This window comes from Macadamia integrifolia, chromosome 3 (assembly GCF_013358625.1).
Source record: "Macadamia integrifolia cultivar HAES 741 chromosome 3, SCU_Mint_v3, whole genome shotgun sequence".
NCBI lineage: Eukaryota > Viridiplantae > Streptophyta > Magnoliopsida > Proteales > Proteaceae > Macadamia > Macadamia integrifolia.
This window is the reverse complement of record NC_056559.1, coordinates 2655798-2676900: the sequence shown is the minus strand read 5'-3', so window position 1 is coordinate 2676900 and position 21103 is coordinate 2655798. Positions and strand designations below refer to the sequence as shown.

The 21103-nt window shown below is 38.7% G+C and overlaps 1 protein-coding gene across 1 annotated transcript; it reads right to left on the bottom strand.

The window, feature by feature from the left end:
* Window positions 1–19887: 19887 nt before the first annotated feature.
* Window positions 19888–20598, bottom strand: LOC122073691. The gene has a single exon (XM_042638318.1). It carries the CDS (start codon window positions 20596–20598, stop codon window positions 19888–19890), a length of 711 nt encoding a protein of 236 aa, XP_042494252.1.
* Window positions 20599–21103: the final 505 nt, after the last annotated feature.

Sequence of the window (21103 nt, the reverse complement as noted above, 5' to 3'; positions counted from 1 at the left end):
TATATATATAATAATTTCCATTCACCTTGATAGTACTTCTCCCATCTATTATTTGTACCTGTATTAGATCAAAATCACTCCTATCTCTTTCTCCTATTCATCCATATATACATGCAATTAAATTTTCATTATGGCAACCATATCCATAAGCAATGGTTCTTCTTCAATTGTTCCCAGGCTTTGGAAATTAATGGTTTATCAAAAGAAAATTATTGAAGAACCTCAATCAACTGGACAAGAGCCATTGGGGAGTTAACAAAAGTGAAGCAAGTATATTTGTATGTGCTCTCTGGTTGACCACAAGCTTCTTATCTACCTAACGGTTCATATATATAACTGCCATAGCTCTTTCTTGAAATCTCAAACATATTAATTATATATTTGGGTTTTTCTAGTTATCACTATACGTAGTGAATTATAACGCTTCACGATTTGCCGCTTGATAGTATATGGGTTAGTCCATGTGATAGAGGACCTACATACATCGTCATGGCTAAATTTTAGTCCAAAGTAAGTAAGGAAAGTTGCTTAAACTTCGATTCAAAATTTTAGTAAAAATTACTAAAATACCACAATATAAAATACAAAATGGTATCTTTTATAATTTTAGCGACTTCCTCTACTTTTAAGCTAAAATTGTACCAATAAGCTAGATGCTTGCTTGATCCTATATCACATGAACTAATCCATGTACTGCCATGTGACAAATAGTAAAACATTATACTTCACTAAGCATGATGAGAATGAAAACCCCTATTTTAAAATTTCATTTTCTCACATGAGAAACTGCATTTGGTTTGAAATTTAAAAAAAAAAATAAAGAAGAGGGGTTTTAAGTCTTAATTTATATCATATATGGATTTAGGATGGATGCACATAAAATGTAAAGAACATTCTAAAGAGACTAATTAAGAAAACTACAAATGAAACAACACTTTTATATGGTGGGATTGGGGAATATGTGGGTTAACCTCTAAGACCGAGTCTTCTGCTTACATAATTGCTCTCAAAGAGGCAACTTTTTATCCCTAAATTTATCATTCCAAGCTCCATTTGCAATGGCCTTCTCAATTATGGAAGCATTGGATACTCAATTATGCACATTTTCTTCTTCCTCTCCTTTCACTGTCAGAGGAATAAAACCTAATCCCTGATTCAGACCTCAATTAGATTAGTTTTCCTATCTTAAGAGAATATAAGATATGTAGAAAAAAGAGAAGATATCAATTGAAAAAAATTTAGAAGTTAGAATATACTTAGACATTCATAAGGCATTTTCTAACATATAAGTAGCATAATTCTTCCCTTGTCTGAGCGGAATCAAACCTCATCTATTAGTTAGGAGATTAGTAATTCTATCTTAAGAGAATACAATAATTTTTTAAAAAAGAAGATACCCATTTGACAAATCTTAGAATATACTTAGACATTCTTTACAGTATTTTTGTGCCACAAAATTTTGGAACATATCTCACTCACTCACGTGCACATGCACATGCACACGCACACGCACACGCACGCCCCATCCCTCGAACACACACAAAAAATAAACTCTAATTAGTTTCAACCATTCCTTTTCCTAAAGATTAAAGTGGAAACTAAGGGCCCTAAGCCTCTTTTCAACAAGAAGAAAAGGGGAAAGGGTTGGAGGGGAGGCCTGAGCCTCATGGCATGCCCAATTAGAAGCAGGCTGTTAGGATTGTTTAAAATTGAGAGATGTTAATTGAATTGGGTCGGACTGAATCTCCATTACAATCCTTAGATTTAGAAGGTCGATCATTGTCTAACAAATTACAATTCTTTATTCATTGTTATTCGTGCGAATCAATGCATACCACAATCAAATCCATTCCACTGCATAAAAAGCTACATGAAAATAATTCATGAATACGTATTTACTTTTCGTTTATTTACAAAAGACATACGAGTGCTTTGGTCAGGATGATGGCCCCCAACCTCTAATGTGTCATGGATTTGACATACGCTAAAGTAGATTATATTCGGCCCATGTCTTCTTGAAATGATTGGCTTGGAGAAGAAATAAAGAAGAATTCAGTTGGTGAGATAATTGTAAGTATTCCATAGATGAACGGTTGGGAGCATCCCGAGAGAGAGAGATTCCTTGGGTGGGCATCTTCTTGTTGATGGTTGGTTTTTCGTCACATGCAATAGTTGAAAAAGAGAACATAAACGTACGCAAATTGCTAAGACATGCCAGATTGTGTTGGGGCAGTGTACCACAATGTATGGGCTCTTGGTTGGGCCTAGAATTTCAGATCTCTAATTGGCCCAGCTTTCGAAGATTGTCCAACTCATGACTCCTACACGTATGGGCCCATCACAGTTCTTACTAAGAAAAAATATCATATTATTTAAACGCGAAAGCTTTTATGCATGATCATGTATATAAATATTCGTGCCTTTAATCTAGGGGTGTAAGTTTGATCCTATCAACCCGAATTTGTATTGAGTTCAAACAGTGTTTGAGGTAAAATTCTTGACCCTAAGGGCGGGTCAAGATTGAAAAACACTGACCCTGTCAGGGTTGGGCCAGGTCTGGGTTGAGGCCTCGGTTGAGCTGAACCTGGCGCTTATTTTAACCCTGATTTATATAAGGTGTTATTGACCATTGTGTTATAAATAACTCGATTTTTTCTTATATTTCTTGAGGACATGGAACTTATCATTGTTTAACATACATAAAATGATTTTGGAGAAGGACAATTAATTTTATATGCTCTATTGATATTTAAGTTTGTTTTGGGTGTTAGATGTGATTATTCTTTTGGTCAAGTGTCCTAAACATCTATTGGTATTTCCTTTTTTTTCTTTATAAATCATAATACACAATTGGAAAAAACATGGTCAATTAGGTTAAGCCCTACCTTAGCAAAAATCAGAGCCAACCCGATCCAATCAAGGTCAATCAGGGCTAAGTTGGGTTGACTTGAACCCGGTAGGATTGGGTCTTGGCTAAGATATATCAACCCGATCTAGGGTTGGGTTGGGCCTAGGTAGAGTTTAGGACCAACCCAACCCAGCCCTATTTCAACCCTACTTTTAACCCTTGGATGGGGGAGAAAGAGGATTTGCTGATCCATACCCCCCTTCAATGGTTGAAAGGCATGATCGTGGACAAGACAGTGCATAAAACTTTTCTGTTTAAATAAAAATGGGTTTCGACTTATCAAATTATTCGCTTAATCTGTGTTTGATTGAATCATTCAAAATAAAAATATGAATTACAAAAATGACTTTAAGTAGTGCCCATTTTTTGGCAAACCCTCACTACGTAGGATCCGGCTCCTCTGTAGCGCAAGGGTGAGCCATAAGATATGTAACGCGGATTGTAATTGTGACACATGGCATTGAGCAATCGAAAGGAAGAGAAGGATGAAGCCGTGGGAAGACTATTGGAGGAGTGAAACACCTGATCTTCAAACCCTAAAAAGAGAAATGAAGATGAGTGCAGAACTTTTCCTCTCTCTCCCTCCCTCACATTCAGCCATCTTCTCTCTTTCTTCCTCTCACTCTCGCCTCTGTATTCAACCAGTTCCTCTTGGCTGCGAGACCGCAGTACCCCCTGCCTCTCATCAACGATCCGCAAGCATCTCCCCCTTCCTCAATCTCTCCCGCCCCAGCCCCTTCCTCCTCCTCATTCTACTCGACCTCCACCAAGACTTTTTCCTAATTACAGATTTCATCAATGCTCTCTGCCAAAGTTAAAATAAAAAAGCTGATTATGGACTAGCTGTAATTTACAAATTACAAGCCCTGCAATTTAAGCACTTAAATGAAAAAAGAAAAAATGCTAAGAAATATCAAAGTTAAATTAAAATCTGATAATCCCATAAATGACAAAGAAGAAACAGCTTCAATGAAATTGAAAAATAGATCTATTGTGTATAGCTTGTTCATACATGGTTTTTAATCTCAGTTGGAAAAAAATTTTTTTTTTTTGGGGGGTGGTGTGGGGTAGATCAGCTGGATTTTGATAGTCACGCTAAATTGGGTTTCAGGGTTCAGTAGTTCTTCCCAATATTATAAGAATTTCCTGTGAATTTGGTACAAATAGAAATGAATCTCATTCACTTCTCAAGACTACAGAAACGGCTATTGCATTGTGAAGATAAGAAAACCAGAATTCTCAACAGTGATGGTGGTAGAGCCAGAAGCTTCATGGCTAAAGCGGCCTTAATCCATCTTATTTTTCATTTTAGGGGGTTTGAAGATCAGGTGTTTCGCTCCTTCAATGGTCTTCCTACGGCTTCATTCTTCTCCTCCTTTCAATTGCTTAATGCCACATGTCGCAAATACAATCCGCGCTGCAAGCACTATAGAGGAGCTGAATCCCAATACATATTGTTTTTTTGCAGCAAAATATACGAAGGAACAGTTAATCATATACGCCACACCCATGCTACACTTCTCTCTTGTTCCCTCAAATTGTTGGGGCCATCCAACAAACTTATGCTCACACAGTTAACAAAATCTTTGGACATTTTTTATGGCGATAATTGGGGTAATTCTTTTAAAATTGGTATGCGAATTAAGTTCTATGATTTTTTTTTTGTCGGAAAGCAATGCGGTTCAAGGCATTTTAGTAGTACGCATCTTTATGTTTAGATAATTTGAATAAATGAAAGATTGAATGTTGAAATATATTTTTGGATAATCTAATAATCTTTCCCTTCTATTCATTTTTTAGATAATCTAATAATCTTTTGAAGATGTGGATAAATGTATACCAAAACCCTTCTCTTGTTCCATTATAGAAAATGTAATATATATCATAGTTAATTGACCCTCATCTTCACAACTCACCCCCCCCCAAAAAAAAATTGATGTTGGGTTGATAGCATAAGTTAGTTAATATTATTGAATGGCACATAGCTTTGGTAAAGGTCTGCCAACTAATGTGCCGAGGAATTTCACAAGTAGAGAGTATCTTGACTCTTATAGTAGAGGTAATAGAGGTGCAAGTTTGGCCATGTTAACTTAAGCCCATCCTGAGCTCGAACAAGACTTGGTTGAGATACCTTAGCCTTGAGGGTGGGTCACGGTCAGACCAGTCTAAAGTTAAGGCCTCTGGCTGAACACGACCTGGCCCAATCCAAAATCATCTACTCATCTTTAACATCTTCTTTTTCTTCTTGGCATATCCCAGTCTAGTCCAGCCCTCTAATAGTTAAAAAACATTTAAAATGATCATCTTATATTTGTTTTCATCTCAAACGCATATGGTCGAATTACTTCAAAATCTTGTCAAATGCCAACCACATCTCTCTCTCTCTCTCTCTCTCTCTCTCTCTCTATATATATATATATATATACTAGCAAAAACACATGTGCAAAACATTTTCTTCTAGCGTGTTTGTGTGGACAAAAATTAGGCATTCATTGTATTTTCACTTATTTTCTGTAGTTAGCAATCATTATTAATCTCCAAATTATTCAACAACTCTTGCAAATCTAAATATTATAAGCTTTTACTCGTATTTCTCCGTCAAAGTTGTTCATCCTTTTTTGTTTTTGTTTTTTTTTTTTTTTTTTGGTAAAAAGAGTTGCCTATCTTTTACAAGTAATTATTTTAGAGCATAACTAAGATATGTATTTGGGTTAAGAAAAATTCTTATATCAAAATATGGATATGACATAGCAGATGCCTTTCTATCGCCATAAAATAAATAAATAAATAAATAAGAAAAAAAAAAAAACAACAACAACAACATAGCAAGTACCTTAATATTTCGATCAACATAAGAGTTAAAGCTTCCTAGAATTTAACTAAATTTTGAGTTTTGTTAGTATGACAATTACTCCCAGGGAAATGGAATTTATGATCTAATTCCTATATCCCAGATGTAATGGTCTCACACAATTTGGAGATAGAAAGAGAAAAAGAAAATGCGAAAATAAATATCTCAACATTCCTTTGATGGGTGACTGTCATGATAGCATTTTTGTCTAATGCACATGTGGCAAAACATTGGTAATTAGTGTGTGTATTATGGATCAGAGAAATTAAGGATTTGAGGAAATAAATTGAAATTTAATATCTAGTTAAGCATGTAAGCCTTTTAAATCTGTAATGCAACTTTAAAATTTAAAAGCATCTTAAATGCAGGATCCAAATTTCAATAAAAGATAATAATTGTACAATCTTTCTCTATTTAATTTTTTTTTGCATTTTTTGTCTTCATATTCTCAATGGAGTTCCTATGATCAAAGCTTATACTGCATTACATGAGGTCAAGAATGGAACTACACCTAAATACATGACATTTGTAATAGATTAAGTTTGAGCTTAACTAAAGTGCAAACCGAGAATCGAAAAAAAAAAAAAATTGATTAGAAGTTAAATGAATTCAACAAAAAGAGGCCAAGAATGGAATTGCAGCTATCAATATACATGAAAGTTCAAAAGAGATGATACTTAGCTTGGAAAATAAACCGACTTTGGCGAGATGGTTTCAAAAATGTTTGGTGGTTTCAACTAAATAACTTTTATGTTCAAGTGTACATGAACCCAAATCCAAATCATATTGTTGAACAAAAGTAGAGAGTAGGCTTGATCAAATTAGGTGTGTGGCTTAGCTGAGAGTAGAAACACTTACATGCAGCGAATAATCTTGGTCGTCTAATTCAATTGCGCAAAATTTGTGGATTTCTCAAATGTCATCATTGTTCACCCCATTGCAACGATGGTAAGATCACTAATAAAGAAGATGAAAAAGTGTGTGTGTGTGTGATGCTTTATCCATGCAAACAATCTTAGTTCCTTATTCTCTTTCATAAATTAGCTTCAATGTACGTTATTTTCCAGAATATGGAAATGGGATCTAATTAATAGCATAATTAAAGTGCAACTGAACACAAAAATAAATAATATTAAGAAGTACTTCAATAGACAAATTAGAACTATAATTAATTAAGATCACAGACAAGAAAAATATACATGGTTAATATGGTACCACCTTAAGTGGAGAGAGAGAAGAGTATAGATAGGAGGGGAGCTGTACATGATTTTGATCCACATGTCTCTGCCTATAATTAGATGTTCTGCACCTGCTACATCATCATAATAGGTGATGGAAAGCATCATCACTGTAGGCTTGAGAGTCTTATCGGCATAATGGAAACCCTTATCCATTGAATAAAGAAGCTTTATTAATGTGTTATATGCTGTACTGTACGATGCAAAGGTATTATCGTTATTGCATAATTTTACTGCAACATCAGGTTAATACTGTGGAACTTAACCATGGACGACATCCATCATATACATGGGATAAGACTAACCATTGAGAACGAGGAAGCCTGTTATGTGGCACTTAGAATTGTTCATCAGCTATGGCCTGAAGTGCTTGTGAAACTCAAAGACTACATAGTCAATCCCAAATTCAATGGGTATGGTAGAGATGACCATTCAGGTACAAGATTTTATTCTTGGTTCCCTTTGTATGACCTCGAATTCCACCTGCAGGTACCAATCTCTTCATGCTAGCTGTGGTTATGGGTGAAGACGGGTCCCCTGGAAGTGCAAATTTGAACATTTATCTATAGGCTGAATTTGGATTTGCCGCTCATTGTCGATACAAGGAAGGGGAATGTAAATACAGAAAAAATAATTAAAGAGGAGTATAGATAGGAGCGGAGATCGTGGATAATATGAGAGAAAAGTGAGAGGAGTTTGAGAGAATGAAGGAAAGTAGAGAAAGTAATTTGAATATAAATATAAAGACAAACAAAATAGTAGCAATAATTAAAAATAAATAAAAGGGTATCAATAATTTATAAAAAAAATATAAAAAAAAAATGAGAAAAAAAAAAAAAAGAGATAAAGTAGTCAAGTGAATTCTGCTTTTATATGAAGTATGAAGTATGATATATATGTATATATATCGCATATGATTATATTCATTAATGCCCAAAATAAATAAATAAATAAATAAATAAAAAACTCTGTTCTTAGGCGCCCGGAATCTGGATGTCCAGTTTTTGGTATAGGTACCGCTTCCTTTGGCCATGGCTTGGGGAGGTGGGTCTATATAGAGAATGGGTTTTTAACCCTGCTGTTATCTTATCTCTGCATTGTGGCCCAAGGCCATCAAGCATGATGGGTTCCACAGGTGGACTCATCACTAAATCTTAATGTATTTAAAATGTTTAATGCTTTAAATTTTTTGGAGTATAAATTATTTATTAAAGGTATTTAACTAATAATTTTTATATATATCTAGATTATGTTTTCTCTATCCAACAGTTGGAATGGACGTATAATTTGTCCATTTGGTAGAATAGATGCCTTGTGACATTTGAAAAAAAAAAAATAATAATAAATAACATACTCTTGTAACTCCTGATTCACCAATATAAGAGAAAATCTTGCAATACCAATTATCTTGTGGGATTACAATCCTTTAATAGGGATAATATGGGTCATTTATTTAAGAAAACCAAATTGAGCATATTTCTATTATAACCAATATATTTATCTTCCAAATGCTCCTATAAGATGGTATGATAATGTTGGAATGACAAACCCAAGGGGGTAGTGCAGTTGGTGAGCAACGAACTTGGTATGAGCCGTAAACTTGAACATTTTAAGTTCAACTACCATTAGGCACACATTGAGCCACTCACACGGGTGTTTAATACTCTTAATTGCTTTCAATGAAAGTTAAATGGTTCTTATTCAACCTTGGTCAGTCTATGCGGTTGTGGGGTCAGTATGGACCTGTGGGACTAGTCAGATTGAAGGCCTAGATACTTGTCGTTAGTAAAAAATAAATAAATAAAATAAATAAAATAAGTATATATATAACCTTTTTAGCATCATATTATTCAAATTTAAACGTTTAAATTGTCTATAATCCTTTTTTTTTTACTATTTTTTATGTATTTGATCATATTTTCTATCATTTGTTCACGTCTTGATCCGTTTAAACCACTTCCGTATTGAATATCATGTTTTTGTTGTTCCCATTTTAAATAACTAGGGTCCAACCCCTGCATCTCGTTTCCCTCTCCCATGATTAAGATTAATCAAGGTCAGCGCAGCCCCGGGTCAGTGATGTAGGGTTGGATCACATGGCCGAATTATTTGAAAACTAATGTGAACACCCTCAAGCGCTACAGAGGTCCAATCATATAAAGGCCTGAAAAGAGCTATGAAAACTGGTTTCTAGCTGTCAACCGCAACATCGTCCATCAAAAGAGTAGCTAAAAGCTTCAAAGAGTTCTGTTTGACTGTCATCCGTGATTAGTAAGCATTTAATGAACAAGGCTTTTTTAACCATTCATTTACCTTAAATGCTAGGATAGGGATTCCACCTCATTCCCCACTATTCTTCTAAAGTCTTCTCTGTTATTGAAAGGTTTCTTTGAAAGTAGAACAAGAAGCATCTACATTAAAAAAACAGAAGGAATAAAGGAAGAAGAAGTCCAGAATTGAGGCTCTTATAGATCAATTCCTCAGTTAGCAAGAATATCAACAACTGCATTGCCTTTTTTGTGGATATGATAACAAACAATATTTACAAAATGAGGCAGCATGGCTCGATAGTCAACAATAATGTGCTTGATTTGTCAAGGTATGGAATGGAACCTATTGGTCATGATATTGATGATCGCAGCATTATCCCCCTCAATCCATAAAGAATGCAGTTGTAGAGAAACTGCAATCCGAAAAGCATAGTAAAGAGCTAAAGCTTTAGCGACACATGCATAGTTTCACCCAATCCCAAGGGAGAAGGCAAAGCATATGATCACGAAAAACACCACCGACTCCAGTTTGACTTGGGTTCCCTTTGGATGCATCATCGATATTAATTTTAATGCAATCTTGGGGGGCGGCAACCAAGCGACGGAAATAGGCGGGCGAGGAGGAAAGGAGCAACTATTGAGAGATGCAGTAGCCATTTCAGAAGCGTGATTGAGGAGTGTGTAGGGCGTCGTGAGCATAGAATGGAAGCTATGGTTTAAGTATGCTGTCCAAACATTCCAAAGCAAATTGAGAATGAGCAATACCTTGAGCTGACTACTTTGATTTGTGCATTGATTTGAAAAGAGCCATTAGGTTTTGCGTAACATCGCTCCATACAGCAATAGTACTTAATCCAGCCATACTCCATACTCGAGCAGCAAATGGGCAACTTATGAAAATATGATGGGCATCTAGGCCTGACCAGGAGCACCACGGACAGATGTTATTGACCATAATACCTCGCTGGTTAAGAAGAGCTGGAGTAGGGACCTTCCCCTTAGCAACCTTCCAAGAGAAGAATTGGATTTTTGGAATGTGTATGTAGGCCATAATTTTAACCACGTTGGATCAGGGGAATGGCACGATGGGCCAAGAGCGATCATATAAGCCGAGGAAACTGTGAAATCACCTGAGGAAGTACCCCGCCATATAAAGTGGTCAGAGGTTGGAGTGCAAGGAAGGGGATTTGAGAGGATGTGCCATGCAATCAATATCAGGAGGCCACCAAAAGTAGATAGTTGAGGAATTCCAAGTTGTGCCATTTGGCATCAATAAGGCAACCACAGTAAGGGGGGCGGAGTGGGGAAGAGGAAATGGGGCAGCAACAGGGGGACAATTGGGAATCCAAAAATATGTCCAAGGGTTAATAGATATTCTAGAGCCGACTTGTATAAAGAGCCCTTGCTTCAATAAATCTCTACTACTGCAAACCGATTTCCAACCCCAAGAAGCGGAGGTATGGCAGTGCACCTATAGAAAGTTGGAGAGGGGAAAATATCGCCGTTTCATCGACCGACTCCATAATGATATTTGGGGGATCAGCAGTAGCCACCCTCTTCTTGCCATGCTTGGTTCATCACATGAGAAATCTTTAAATTGAGACCCCTGTAACACTTCGGTTGGCAGATATCTGCCCAGTTGACGGTGGGAGTAAGATTCGATTCCCCATTGGACCAAAAGAATTTTTGACTCTAATGAATCAAGCTGGGTTAAAATACTCATCGAAATCTTGAAGCAAGACATATAATGCAAAGGAATGGCTGAGAGAACTGATTGGATTAAGGTATTCTTACCAGCTATGCTAAAAAATTTGGATATCCAATTCTGCAATCTCTGAGAAACAAGATCGATAAGACTCTGGCAGTCAATCTTAGTGAGCTTTTTCCCTATAAAGGGGAGGCCAAGATAAATGTCCAATCGATTTGTAGGAATGATTTGAAGAAGTTCCTCAATACATCGCTTGATAACAGAACTCACATTGGGACTAAATTGAGCTCGAGTTTTGGAAATATTGAGAAGTTGCCCAGAGTATTGACAATATTCACTTAAAATGTTTGAAAAAGCATGCAATTCCTGAAAATTAGCTTGACTGAATAGAATGAAATCATCGGCGAAGGCCATATGAGAAATTGCATAGCAGCCCCTGGAGATTTTAATACCTTGAATTTGATTATTAGTCATTGCAGTGGTAAGATGGGTAGAGAGAACCTCTGCACATAACACAAACAAATAGGATGATAATGGATCATCCTGTCTGAGACCCCTGATTGGTTGGAAAAAAACCTAGAGGAGAGCCATTTAAGAGAACCACCAATTGCAGAGGTTGGACACAGAATATGATCCAATTGACCCACTGAGAATCAAATCCATAGGCCAACAGAGCCTGTTCTAGAAAACCCCAATCCAATCTATCGTAGGCTTTGTTCATGTCAATCTTAATGGACATCAGTCCATTTCTTCCATGCCTCTTGGTTTTGATACAGTGCAATAATTCATGACAAATTAGAATGTTGTCATGGATATTTCACCCCTTGATGAAACCATTTTGGTTAAAGGAAATGATTTTGTTCAGGATTGGTTGACAACCGAGTAACTAAAAACCTGGTAATGATTTTATATATGAAATTGCACAAACTTATGGGCCATAATTCTCCAATAGCAATAGGGTGATCTACTTTAGGAATTAGGGCAATATAAGTTTGATTGAGAGATCTGGAAAATGTATCTGTTTGAAAAAAGGACAGAACTGTATGAGTGACATCTGCTCCAATGATATGCCAGGTTTTTTGATAAAATAGACCATGAAATCCATCAGGACCCGGAGATTTGGAGGGGGCCATATGCTTAACAATTTTGAACACATCATCAGTGGTAAGAGGTCGCAACAAATTGTTGTCATCGACTTTTGTTATTCTTCTGTGGATCCCATCAAAATAATGACTTGGAAGTATTGGATTGATAGTAGAGTAAATGGATTTGAATTGATTTGTGATGGCTGGCCCGAGTTCCTCACGAGTGGTTAAAGCAAGTCCATGAAAATTTAAACTTCTGATGAAGTTCCTGGCATTTCTTCTTACTGTAGTGAGGTGAAAGAATTTGGTATTCCAATCACCGAATTGTATCCAATTCAAGCGAGACTTTTGATGCCAAAGCATTTCTTGTTGGGCAATGGTATGTTTGAGAAGGGCATTGCAATAGCTTTCTATTGCGTACCAATGTTCTTCACGTTCAGATATATGCTGGTCATAAAGCATGCCAAGAGTCTGCCTGAGGTGAGCTTTTTGTTGATGTATGTTACCCACAATTGATTTATTCCATAATCTGAGTTTATGCTTAATGTGTGTGAGTTTCTTATGGAATGTAAAGGAAGGAGATCTAGAATAAACACTAAACCATTCAGCTTGCATTAGAGCATCAAAAGTAGGTTCTAAGACCCAACAAGCCTCAAAGTGAAAGGGACGTCCTCCACTAAGAGGGTACAAAAAGGTATGGAGGAGAATCGCCTCGTGATCGGAAGATACAACATGCAAATGCTTAACATAAATGTTTGGAAAATATTCTACCCAATCTACTGAATAGATGAATCTGTCAAGATGTGCTTCAATTCTATGCTCATTCTGTTGATGATTGTCCCAGGTAAACAAGGCTCTAGTGTGCTATAGATCTAAGAAAGCAGCTGTGTCCAAAAACTCCTGCATGTCCTTGAGCTATGATTTTCTAATCGGTCTCCCTCCACACTTGTCATCAGGCTTTAAGTAGGAATTACAGTCCCCACCCAAAAGCCATGATGGTCTTGTGGTGAAACTTGAAATATGCTGTAATGTTTGCCATTGTAGGGACTTCGTCTGAGACTGACAACTTAAGTAGAGAAACGTACATGAGCTCTGGAAACCAATAGATGGAAATTGAATATGAGTGTGAAAACACCAAGATGATTGCCAGAGAAGAGTAACCTGAATGCTATTAAGCCAAAATAAGATAATGCCACCACACCATTCTCCGCCGGCACACACAGGAAGTGATCAAAGTTGAGTTCCCGACATAGAGAGTGGAGGTTCACTTGAATGGTTTTAGTTTCAGAAAGGAACAACAAAAGTGGTCAGTTATTACCTACCAAAGCATAGATTTCCCGCCTTGCCAAGGTCCGACCCAACCCTCGGCAGTTAAGCGATATAAAGCTCATGGCTGTGGCGGTGGCTATAGCTTTAGAATAATGGGAAGAGCCTACATCATTTCTCCCTTTCTTATAAATTTCATGGCACCCACCTGAAGACCCAACAGTTACATCTCGCAGTGATAAGCGACGCTTATAGTATCGAGTAGGGGTCAGAGTGACAAAGCTCATAGTAAGAGGGCCACCAGATGTAGTTTGAACGTCCATCGACATTTGTTTAGTGCCCATCTGTCCAGAAGAAGGGTTGGCACTGCCAGAATGTTGGGGGGGAGACACCATAGTGATCGAAAGGGTATTTTGTGGTTGCATTGGCAAAGAAAGGTTTAGGTCAAAACTTCCATTGACAGAGCCTCTGGGGGCATTGCCATCCATTGTATGCAAACCAGGCCTGGGATAGTATTGCATGAAGGGTCTGATGGCTTGAATAGGGGTTGCAAAGATAGGGCTAGAAGTCATTGTTAATGTTGGAGGATAGTAAGGACCTGGGGCTTGTAGGCGAATCATAGATGACCACCTAGGAGACATTGGAGTGAGAGGAATATGCATGGGTTACTGGTTCTTGGAACTCGATCTAGAGGACTGTGAAATATCGGCCACAGAGTGAAGTGGTGAACCTATTGGTTGCTTTGGGAAAGTGAGATTGTACATCCCGACAAGTTGAATAAAAGACTGCAGGAGTTCCAGTTTCCATCGTTGAGAGTATGAGACATTAGATCTAGGCAGAGGTGCCCCTGTATTGGAGTTGTCTGCAACTGGACCAGTTGAATTTGTAGGCATGAAAATATCATCATAGATTTGCATACCTTAGTTAGGAGATTAATTCATCAAGGGGGAATGGCCGCCTTTGGGAGAAGAGTGGACTCTGCATTCTGCTTAGAGACGGCAAGTGCACCTAAAAAAGAAGCAGTAGGTTTGAATGGGCAATCTAATCCCTTGTGGCCAACTCGCAAGCAGTTTGCACACATAATGATCGGTCTATATTCATATGTAAAGGTTACCTCCATCTTATCAAGTTTCCCTACATTCACCAGTGTAGATCACACCATATCTTGAGCTAGAGGTATGAGGACGCGTGCAGTAGGAGTGTATGTAGAGCTTAGAGTTCCAGATGGGCATTCTATGTCAAGTCACTGCCCAACCTTAAAGAAAATATCAGCAAGAATATCGTAATCAAAGAACATCCATGGAAGCTTGGTTGCATGCACCCAGAAAATAGCATGTGAGAATAACACCTGGTCAGGTGGAATAGAAGGATTCCTCGGTTGCAGCATAACTAACCGGCCATTATAGACCCATGGTTAAGAGAAAAGTATAACGTGAATGTCCCTGACAGTGTTAAAATTCACGATGAAGCGATCAGCCGCACCCTCTACAAGATGAATCTCATCTACCTTGACAGATCGGGGTTGCCAAGACTTGGCAAACATAGAATGAAGTTCTGGAACATTAACCACTACGTTGTCGCTCATCCAACAAACAAGGGAGAAGCAAAGGTTATGCATAGCTAAATGGACCTTATGCTCCAAGATATTAACAGTGCTAATGTCGTGCATCAGGAGGTCAAGTTTTGACATATCGGAGGCAAGACGCTCAGCTATGGCAAGTACAGCAGGATCAAAGGCAGGAGTAGGAGAAGAAGTTGTTAGAGGGAGCTATCCATATTGGGGTCTAGAGAGTACTCACAGCTAAGATAAGAGCAAAGGTAAATCCATTGCAGAGAACCAACGGTCTTAAATAGGAGGAAGGTTACTACACAAACCGCCAAAGGGTCACTCGAACAACAAAGGTGAGCTTTCTCATGCGCCGCCTTAGGAGCTAGAGCAACCCAAGTTGAGAGAACATGCATAGGTTGAACCAAAGAATGAAATGAAAGATGATAATCATGCTACATGCCATCAGATGAGTATCGCCCACAAAGCCAACTTCCCCCGAGCCCACAGATAAACTATAATGATGTAAAGAGCAAAGATCTAAAGGAATAATCCAAGAAGCTTGCATGAACTTCATGATGAGAAAACCAAAGGGGAACGCCTGGCCAATCAACGATCGGAGAGAACACTCATGCGTATGAAGAGAAGAACATGGCAGAGCAAATATTTAAAGGAATAATCCAAGAAGCTTGCATGAATTCCATGATGAGAAAACTAGAGGGGAACGCCTAACCAATCAACGATCAGAGAGAACACTCATGTGGATGAATAGAAGAACATGACAGCTCATGTTGCCGTCGGGAACGGCAAAGGAGGTAGACTTAAGGCTTTTACAACAAGTGGAAGCCATTAAAGAAAAGTGGAAGCTACTAAGTGGAATGTTCAACAATAGTAGTAAAGAGGAGAAAGACTTAGTGGAAATTTTCTACCATTTAATTTTTTTTCTTCTTTATTAAGTAAATTTCTTATTCAATCTCAACCTTATGATTTTAGGGGTAAAATATGGGATTTTAGGATTTTATTTGCCTCTAAAAGGCCTAGCTATGTAGCTTGTAAATCATATTAGATTATGATTTGATTGTAGCATTCCTTTTGAACCTTGAAGAGTTCATCCTTAAAACCTCAAATATTTTCACTCTTTCCTTAAAGATTAGGATCTTTATTTATCGTCCTTGCATCCTAAAAGAGTTACAACAGCACCATTGGTGCTGCAAACACATCTTGGAAGAGTTGAGTTTTGGAATCCTGTTTTGGTTAGTGACCAACTTGACGACCTATTCGAACATCCTACGGAATTTATCTAAGAAAATATTTATGAAAAAACTTGTAGATCCGTGAGTTTTTGTTCAATAGGATTTTGAATCAAGTCATTTTGACCTATATTAAAAGAGTTATTGTCATTTTACCAAAGTCATTCAAAACTGAAAATTTCTGCACTTCTTATGTGACGACCCCAAAACCGGCCACAGGATTTGTAAGTTCTAGGCGATAATGTACCGGAGTAACATCCACACACAACATAAGTGCAAGCAAGAGTTAACTAAGCTAATATAATATTAAAATTCAAAGTTCAACCATCAATTTAGATTTCAAAATTACAATAATGTTGAATTAAAAAATCTTCAATGTTTAACTTTTTTTAGCTAAAAGGTCATGTATATTAAAGAAGAGAAGAAAAACTATACAAGAAAATCACGCACAAAAAAAATACAAAGAGACAATCACAAATCCTAGGACCTTTCCCCACCTACGGCATTGCCATCAGTAGGAAAGAGAGCTAGGCACAAATAAAAAAGATAGAATCTGAATTGCGACCTACCCATCGCATCATCAGACAAAAACTATAATTCCTTCGGAGGCCACAACAAATTTGTTGTAGATGCTTCCTTCTTAGGTGCCATTGTTGCTAGAAAATCTGCTATGCGATTGGCTTCCCAATAGCAATAAGTTATTTTCCAGCAGATACCCCTAAGATAGGAAAGAAGAAAAGACCACTTTTTCCATACAAACCACGGGACCAAACTCCTTTGCACCATAAGAACCACTGATACCAAATCGCATTCAATCCATAGCGACTCACACTGTATCTCTCTCGCTCTATCAATACGTTCGATCAAAGCATAAAACTCAGCTTGAAAACTAGAAGCATTTCCTAAAAAGGAGCTGAAATATGAGACAACCTGAGCATTGCTATCCCTTATTAGGCCACCTGCCCCAACATTCCTTGGATTTCCCAGCGACGAACCATCACAATTTAACTTCCACCATCCTACCATCGACGGCAGCCAAAAAACTTCCCGCACCCCCTTAACTCTTCGTCTTGGCACCATTGTATTCAGCCTGGTACACCTCTGCTGATCCAAACAAGATTTGATTCTATCGTGCTTACTAGGACCACGGCTTTTAATCTCCTCAAGTGGTCTTGAAGACCTAACTATAAGAACAACTTACCTAAATCTCCTTGAGTTTCTCTCCATCCATATAAAGTATGGAAATAGGATCAAACCCACCATCCACATCTAAGATAGCCCAATGGCACTAGATTTTTGAGACCACCAGTTAACGGGCTTTGAGAGATCTGCCCACTGATTTGGCCAACGAAATCCAAAGGCCTCTACGAACGCACTCCAAACAAAAACAACGCCATCACACTCCAAAAACAGATGAGAAAGTGACTCCTCAGCATTTTTGCATAGCTCACATCTAGAAGGTAGAGAAACCCATTTTCTTTTCACCTTATCATCACAAGGAAGCTTACCATGCATTAGCTTCCATCCAAACACTAACTGACGAGGCAATATATCAGTCCCCCACACTACCTTTGCCCAACCCACCTTAGGGTTTCCTTTCCTCAATGCCTCCCCAAATAGACCTTGTGGTGAAAGCGCCTACTGAAGATTGAGACGAGCAACATCTATCTTTCTGATCCAAAGGCAAAGAGATATTACTGAGTTCCTTGAATATACCATTCAAGAAATTAGAAGAAGCCCGTGGGAGACACCATTGACCGTCCAACATGAAATCCGCAACTCTGCATGTGCTCTGATAGAAATGAGATGGAGGAAGAGGAGAGAACTCCGCAATTGAATAGGGATCCAACCATCTATCTTGCCAAAAGAAAAATATCCTCACCATTCCCCACCATCCAACGCTCAGAAGCAGGGACAAAATTTCACATCTTTGCTAAGTCTTTTAACACCGAAGAAAATTTATACCCCTTCTTGAGACCTCCTTCATCCACGAGTCTGTCTCTTCGTGCTTCATCTACCCCACGAGTTCACTAAACTCCGCACAATTCACATCCCTCAATCTTCTGATTCCTAAGCCCCCTTCTGCCTTAGGCCTATACACATCCTCCCATTTCACCGTTATTTTATTCACTACATTAATCTCCCCTGACCACAGAAAGTTCCTTATCCATCATTCCACTGTTTTAATCATAGATTCAGGCCACCAATAAACTGAAAAGTTATGAATTGGCATACCTGAGATCACAGACCAAATCAACTCTATAGGACCTGCCATTGAAACCAGTTTGCCCCTCCATCCCTGCAAATGAGCCTTGATCTTGTCCATTAAAGGGAGCAACCTTTCCTTTTTTACTAAGAGATCTCAACCCCAAGATACCTTGTAGGAAGAGCATAAATCGGAATGCCAAGAAAGTCAACAATAAACCTCTTTCTGTGAGGCACAACTTTACCGAAAAAAATTTACTCTTTTCCAAATTGAATTTTTTACCAAAAAATTACTAGTATTTGTGAAGGAAATCTCTCAAACATTTGACATACTTAGCGTTCATGAAAATAAAGATGTCATCCGCGAAAGGCAGATGACTAGGAACAATCGCACCTCTCGGGCCAGGGAGAGCCTTCATCTTCCCCTCCTTCAATAAACCATTCAGATCCCTACACAACACTTCCTCTGCAAGGATGAAGAGCATTGGAGAAATCGAATCCCCTTGCCTCAAACCCCACTCCACACCAATAAACCCTACTGGACCACCATTCAACAACACTGAAATTCTAGAAGAAACCAAAATCTCATGAAGCCAGTCCAACCACACATCCGAGAAGCCAAACCTCTTCAAAACCACAAAAAGAAAGTCCCATGACAGTGTGTCATAGGCCTTTCTGCACATCCACCTTAATCCCCATTCCACCGTCCCTAACAGACTTGTGTAACAAATTTGTAAGCTCAGAAGCCAAGCCAAGGCAATATTAGATGAAATAATCTTGCCCTTCTGAAACGCCCCTTGCTCATCTGACACCAAGCGAGGGAGAAGACTAGATAACCTCTCAGCCATAATCTTTGACAGGACCTTACAGAAAAAGTTTGCTATACAGATGGGACAAAACTTATCCAAGGAAGTTTCCCCCTCCACCTTTGGGATTAAAGACACAAAACTATTATTCACCCAATTAGGAAACTTACCACCTAGGAAAAAAACTTGCACAACATCACAAAAATCCTCGCCAACGATCTCCCAACACTCCTTAAAGAAGGCACCAAGAAACCCGTCAGGGCCAGGAGAACTCTCTGAGTCCAGACCCCAAACCACCCTCTTAATTTCTTCCATCTCAGGAATCGCTTCTAACGCCAAGGAATCCTCCCTATTAACCTCCTTCCGGATTACTTGTAGTAGCTCCATATGAGCTACACATTGATCGGCCTTATGGAAGCCTTCAAAATAACTAGACATATAATCAGCCACCTGTATCAGCTTAGAGACCACCGATCCATCCTGTTTCTTCAATGAACAAATACAATTTTTGGCATGCCGCACCTCACCGATAAATGGAAGAACTTTGAATTTCGATCTCCTAATTTTGCCACTTACTCCAAGCTTTCTTAACCCATTGTTTCTCATGCAACTCCATAGCTTTCAATAGCCTCGTCTTTGCCTATGCTTCCCTAGAATATAACTCATCCGACATCCCAACCCGATCAGTAGTCCTCTGAACATCCTCCACTCCTTTGGTAGCTTCCTTAAGAGCCATATTGACTTTAGGAAACACCTACCTCGCCCACCCCTTGAGAGCACCCTTCATTGCTTTTAACTTCTGGACTAGCCTACCAATGGGACTACCCCTGACCTCCCTAATCCACACCTCCCTCACAAGGCCCTCAAAAGACCCCTCTTCCATCCAAAAATGATGGAAATGAAAAGGGGCGTTCTTAGGCTTTGGGGTTGTCGCCAAAGCGAATAAAATAGGAGCATGGTCCGACACTGATCGATGGAGAACCTGCTGACCACGATCACCAAAGACGTCCAACCAACAAGCATTGAAAAAACTCCTATCAAGCACAGCCTCCACATGACCCCTATATTTATTATTAGTCCAGGTAAATTTTGACCTTTGAGAAGGGAAGCAGATCAACTCACATGCATCCACCATAGCCTGAAACTCCACCGCAGTACCCACATTAAATCTACTTGGACCCCTCTTCTCATGGGAATACAAAGTGGCATTGAAATCGCCTATAACTGCCCATAGAAGGGACAAAGAAGCCACAATCCCCAAGTCCACCCATAAATTCCTACAATCAAGCCTAAGATAAGATGCATGGGTCATAGAAAGAACCACCTTCTGCCCATTCCACTCCAAAGATACAGAGATCAGTTGCTCAGAGGATTGCACGACCACTGGCCTCACTAGAGAATTTTTCCAAACAAACCAAAGGTTTGGCACTTTATCATGACAAGAATTATGAATCAGCTCTGCCATGTTACCTAGCCGATTAAAAAAAATAGAAGGAAAAGACACAGAATCCACCATGGGTTCTACAATGCAAACCACATTAGAAGAATAATCACACAAAAATAATTGCAACGCTCTAGAGGCCGCTGCCTTCCTTACACCCTAGATATTCCAAAAAAATATCCATATAATTAATTAATTCTTCCCGTCAAACTTGTCAAACTTGGAGGCCTGACCACCACCTTTCTTCTTTCTTCCCCTTTTCTCCCCCACTTCATTCCCTTTCTCAGCAATCGCAGCAGCTTTGTCCAAAGCGTTAACCCCCATCCGAGCGACCTCCTTTCTGCTTAAAGGAGCAAGTGATGAGGTAATGTGCTACAAGAAGTACCACCCCCACATACCAAACCTCCACAGTTGCTCCCTAGGGCCACCCCTATCCTCTTTGGGTGCGAGGAGACCCTCACAACACCCTGGGAAGAAAGCACCATTGCACTGCTCTCCTGATGCTACACCTCTGCTAGACCAATGGTTG

Excerpts from the sequence above, each read along its gene's own strand:
- LOC122073691 (XM_042638318.1), bottom strand. The coding sequence starts at position 20,598 with ATGGCAGAGCTGATTCATAATTCTTGTCATGATAAAGTGCCAAACCTT.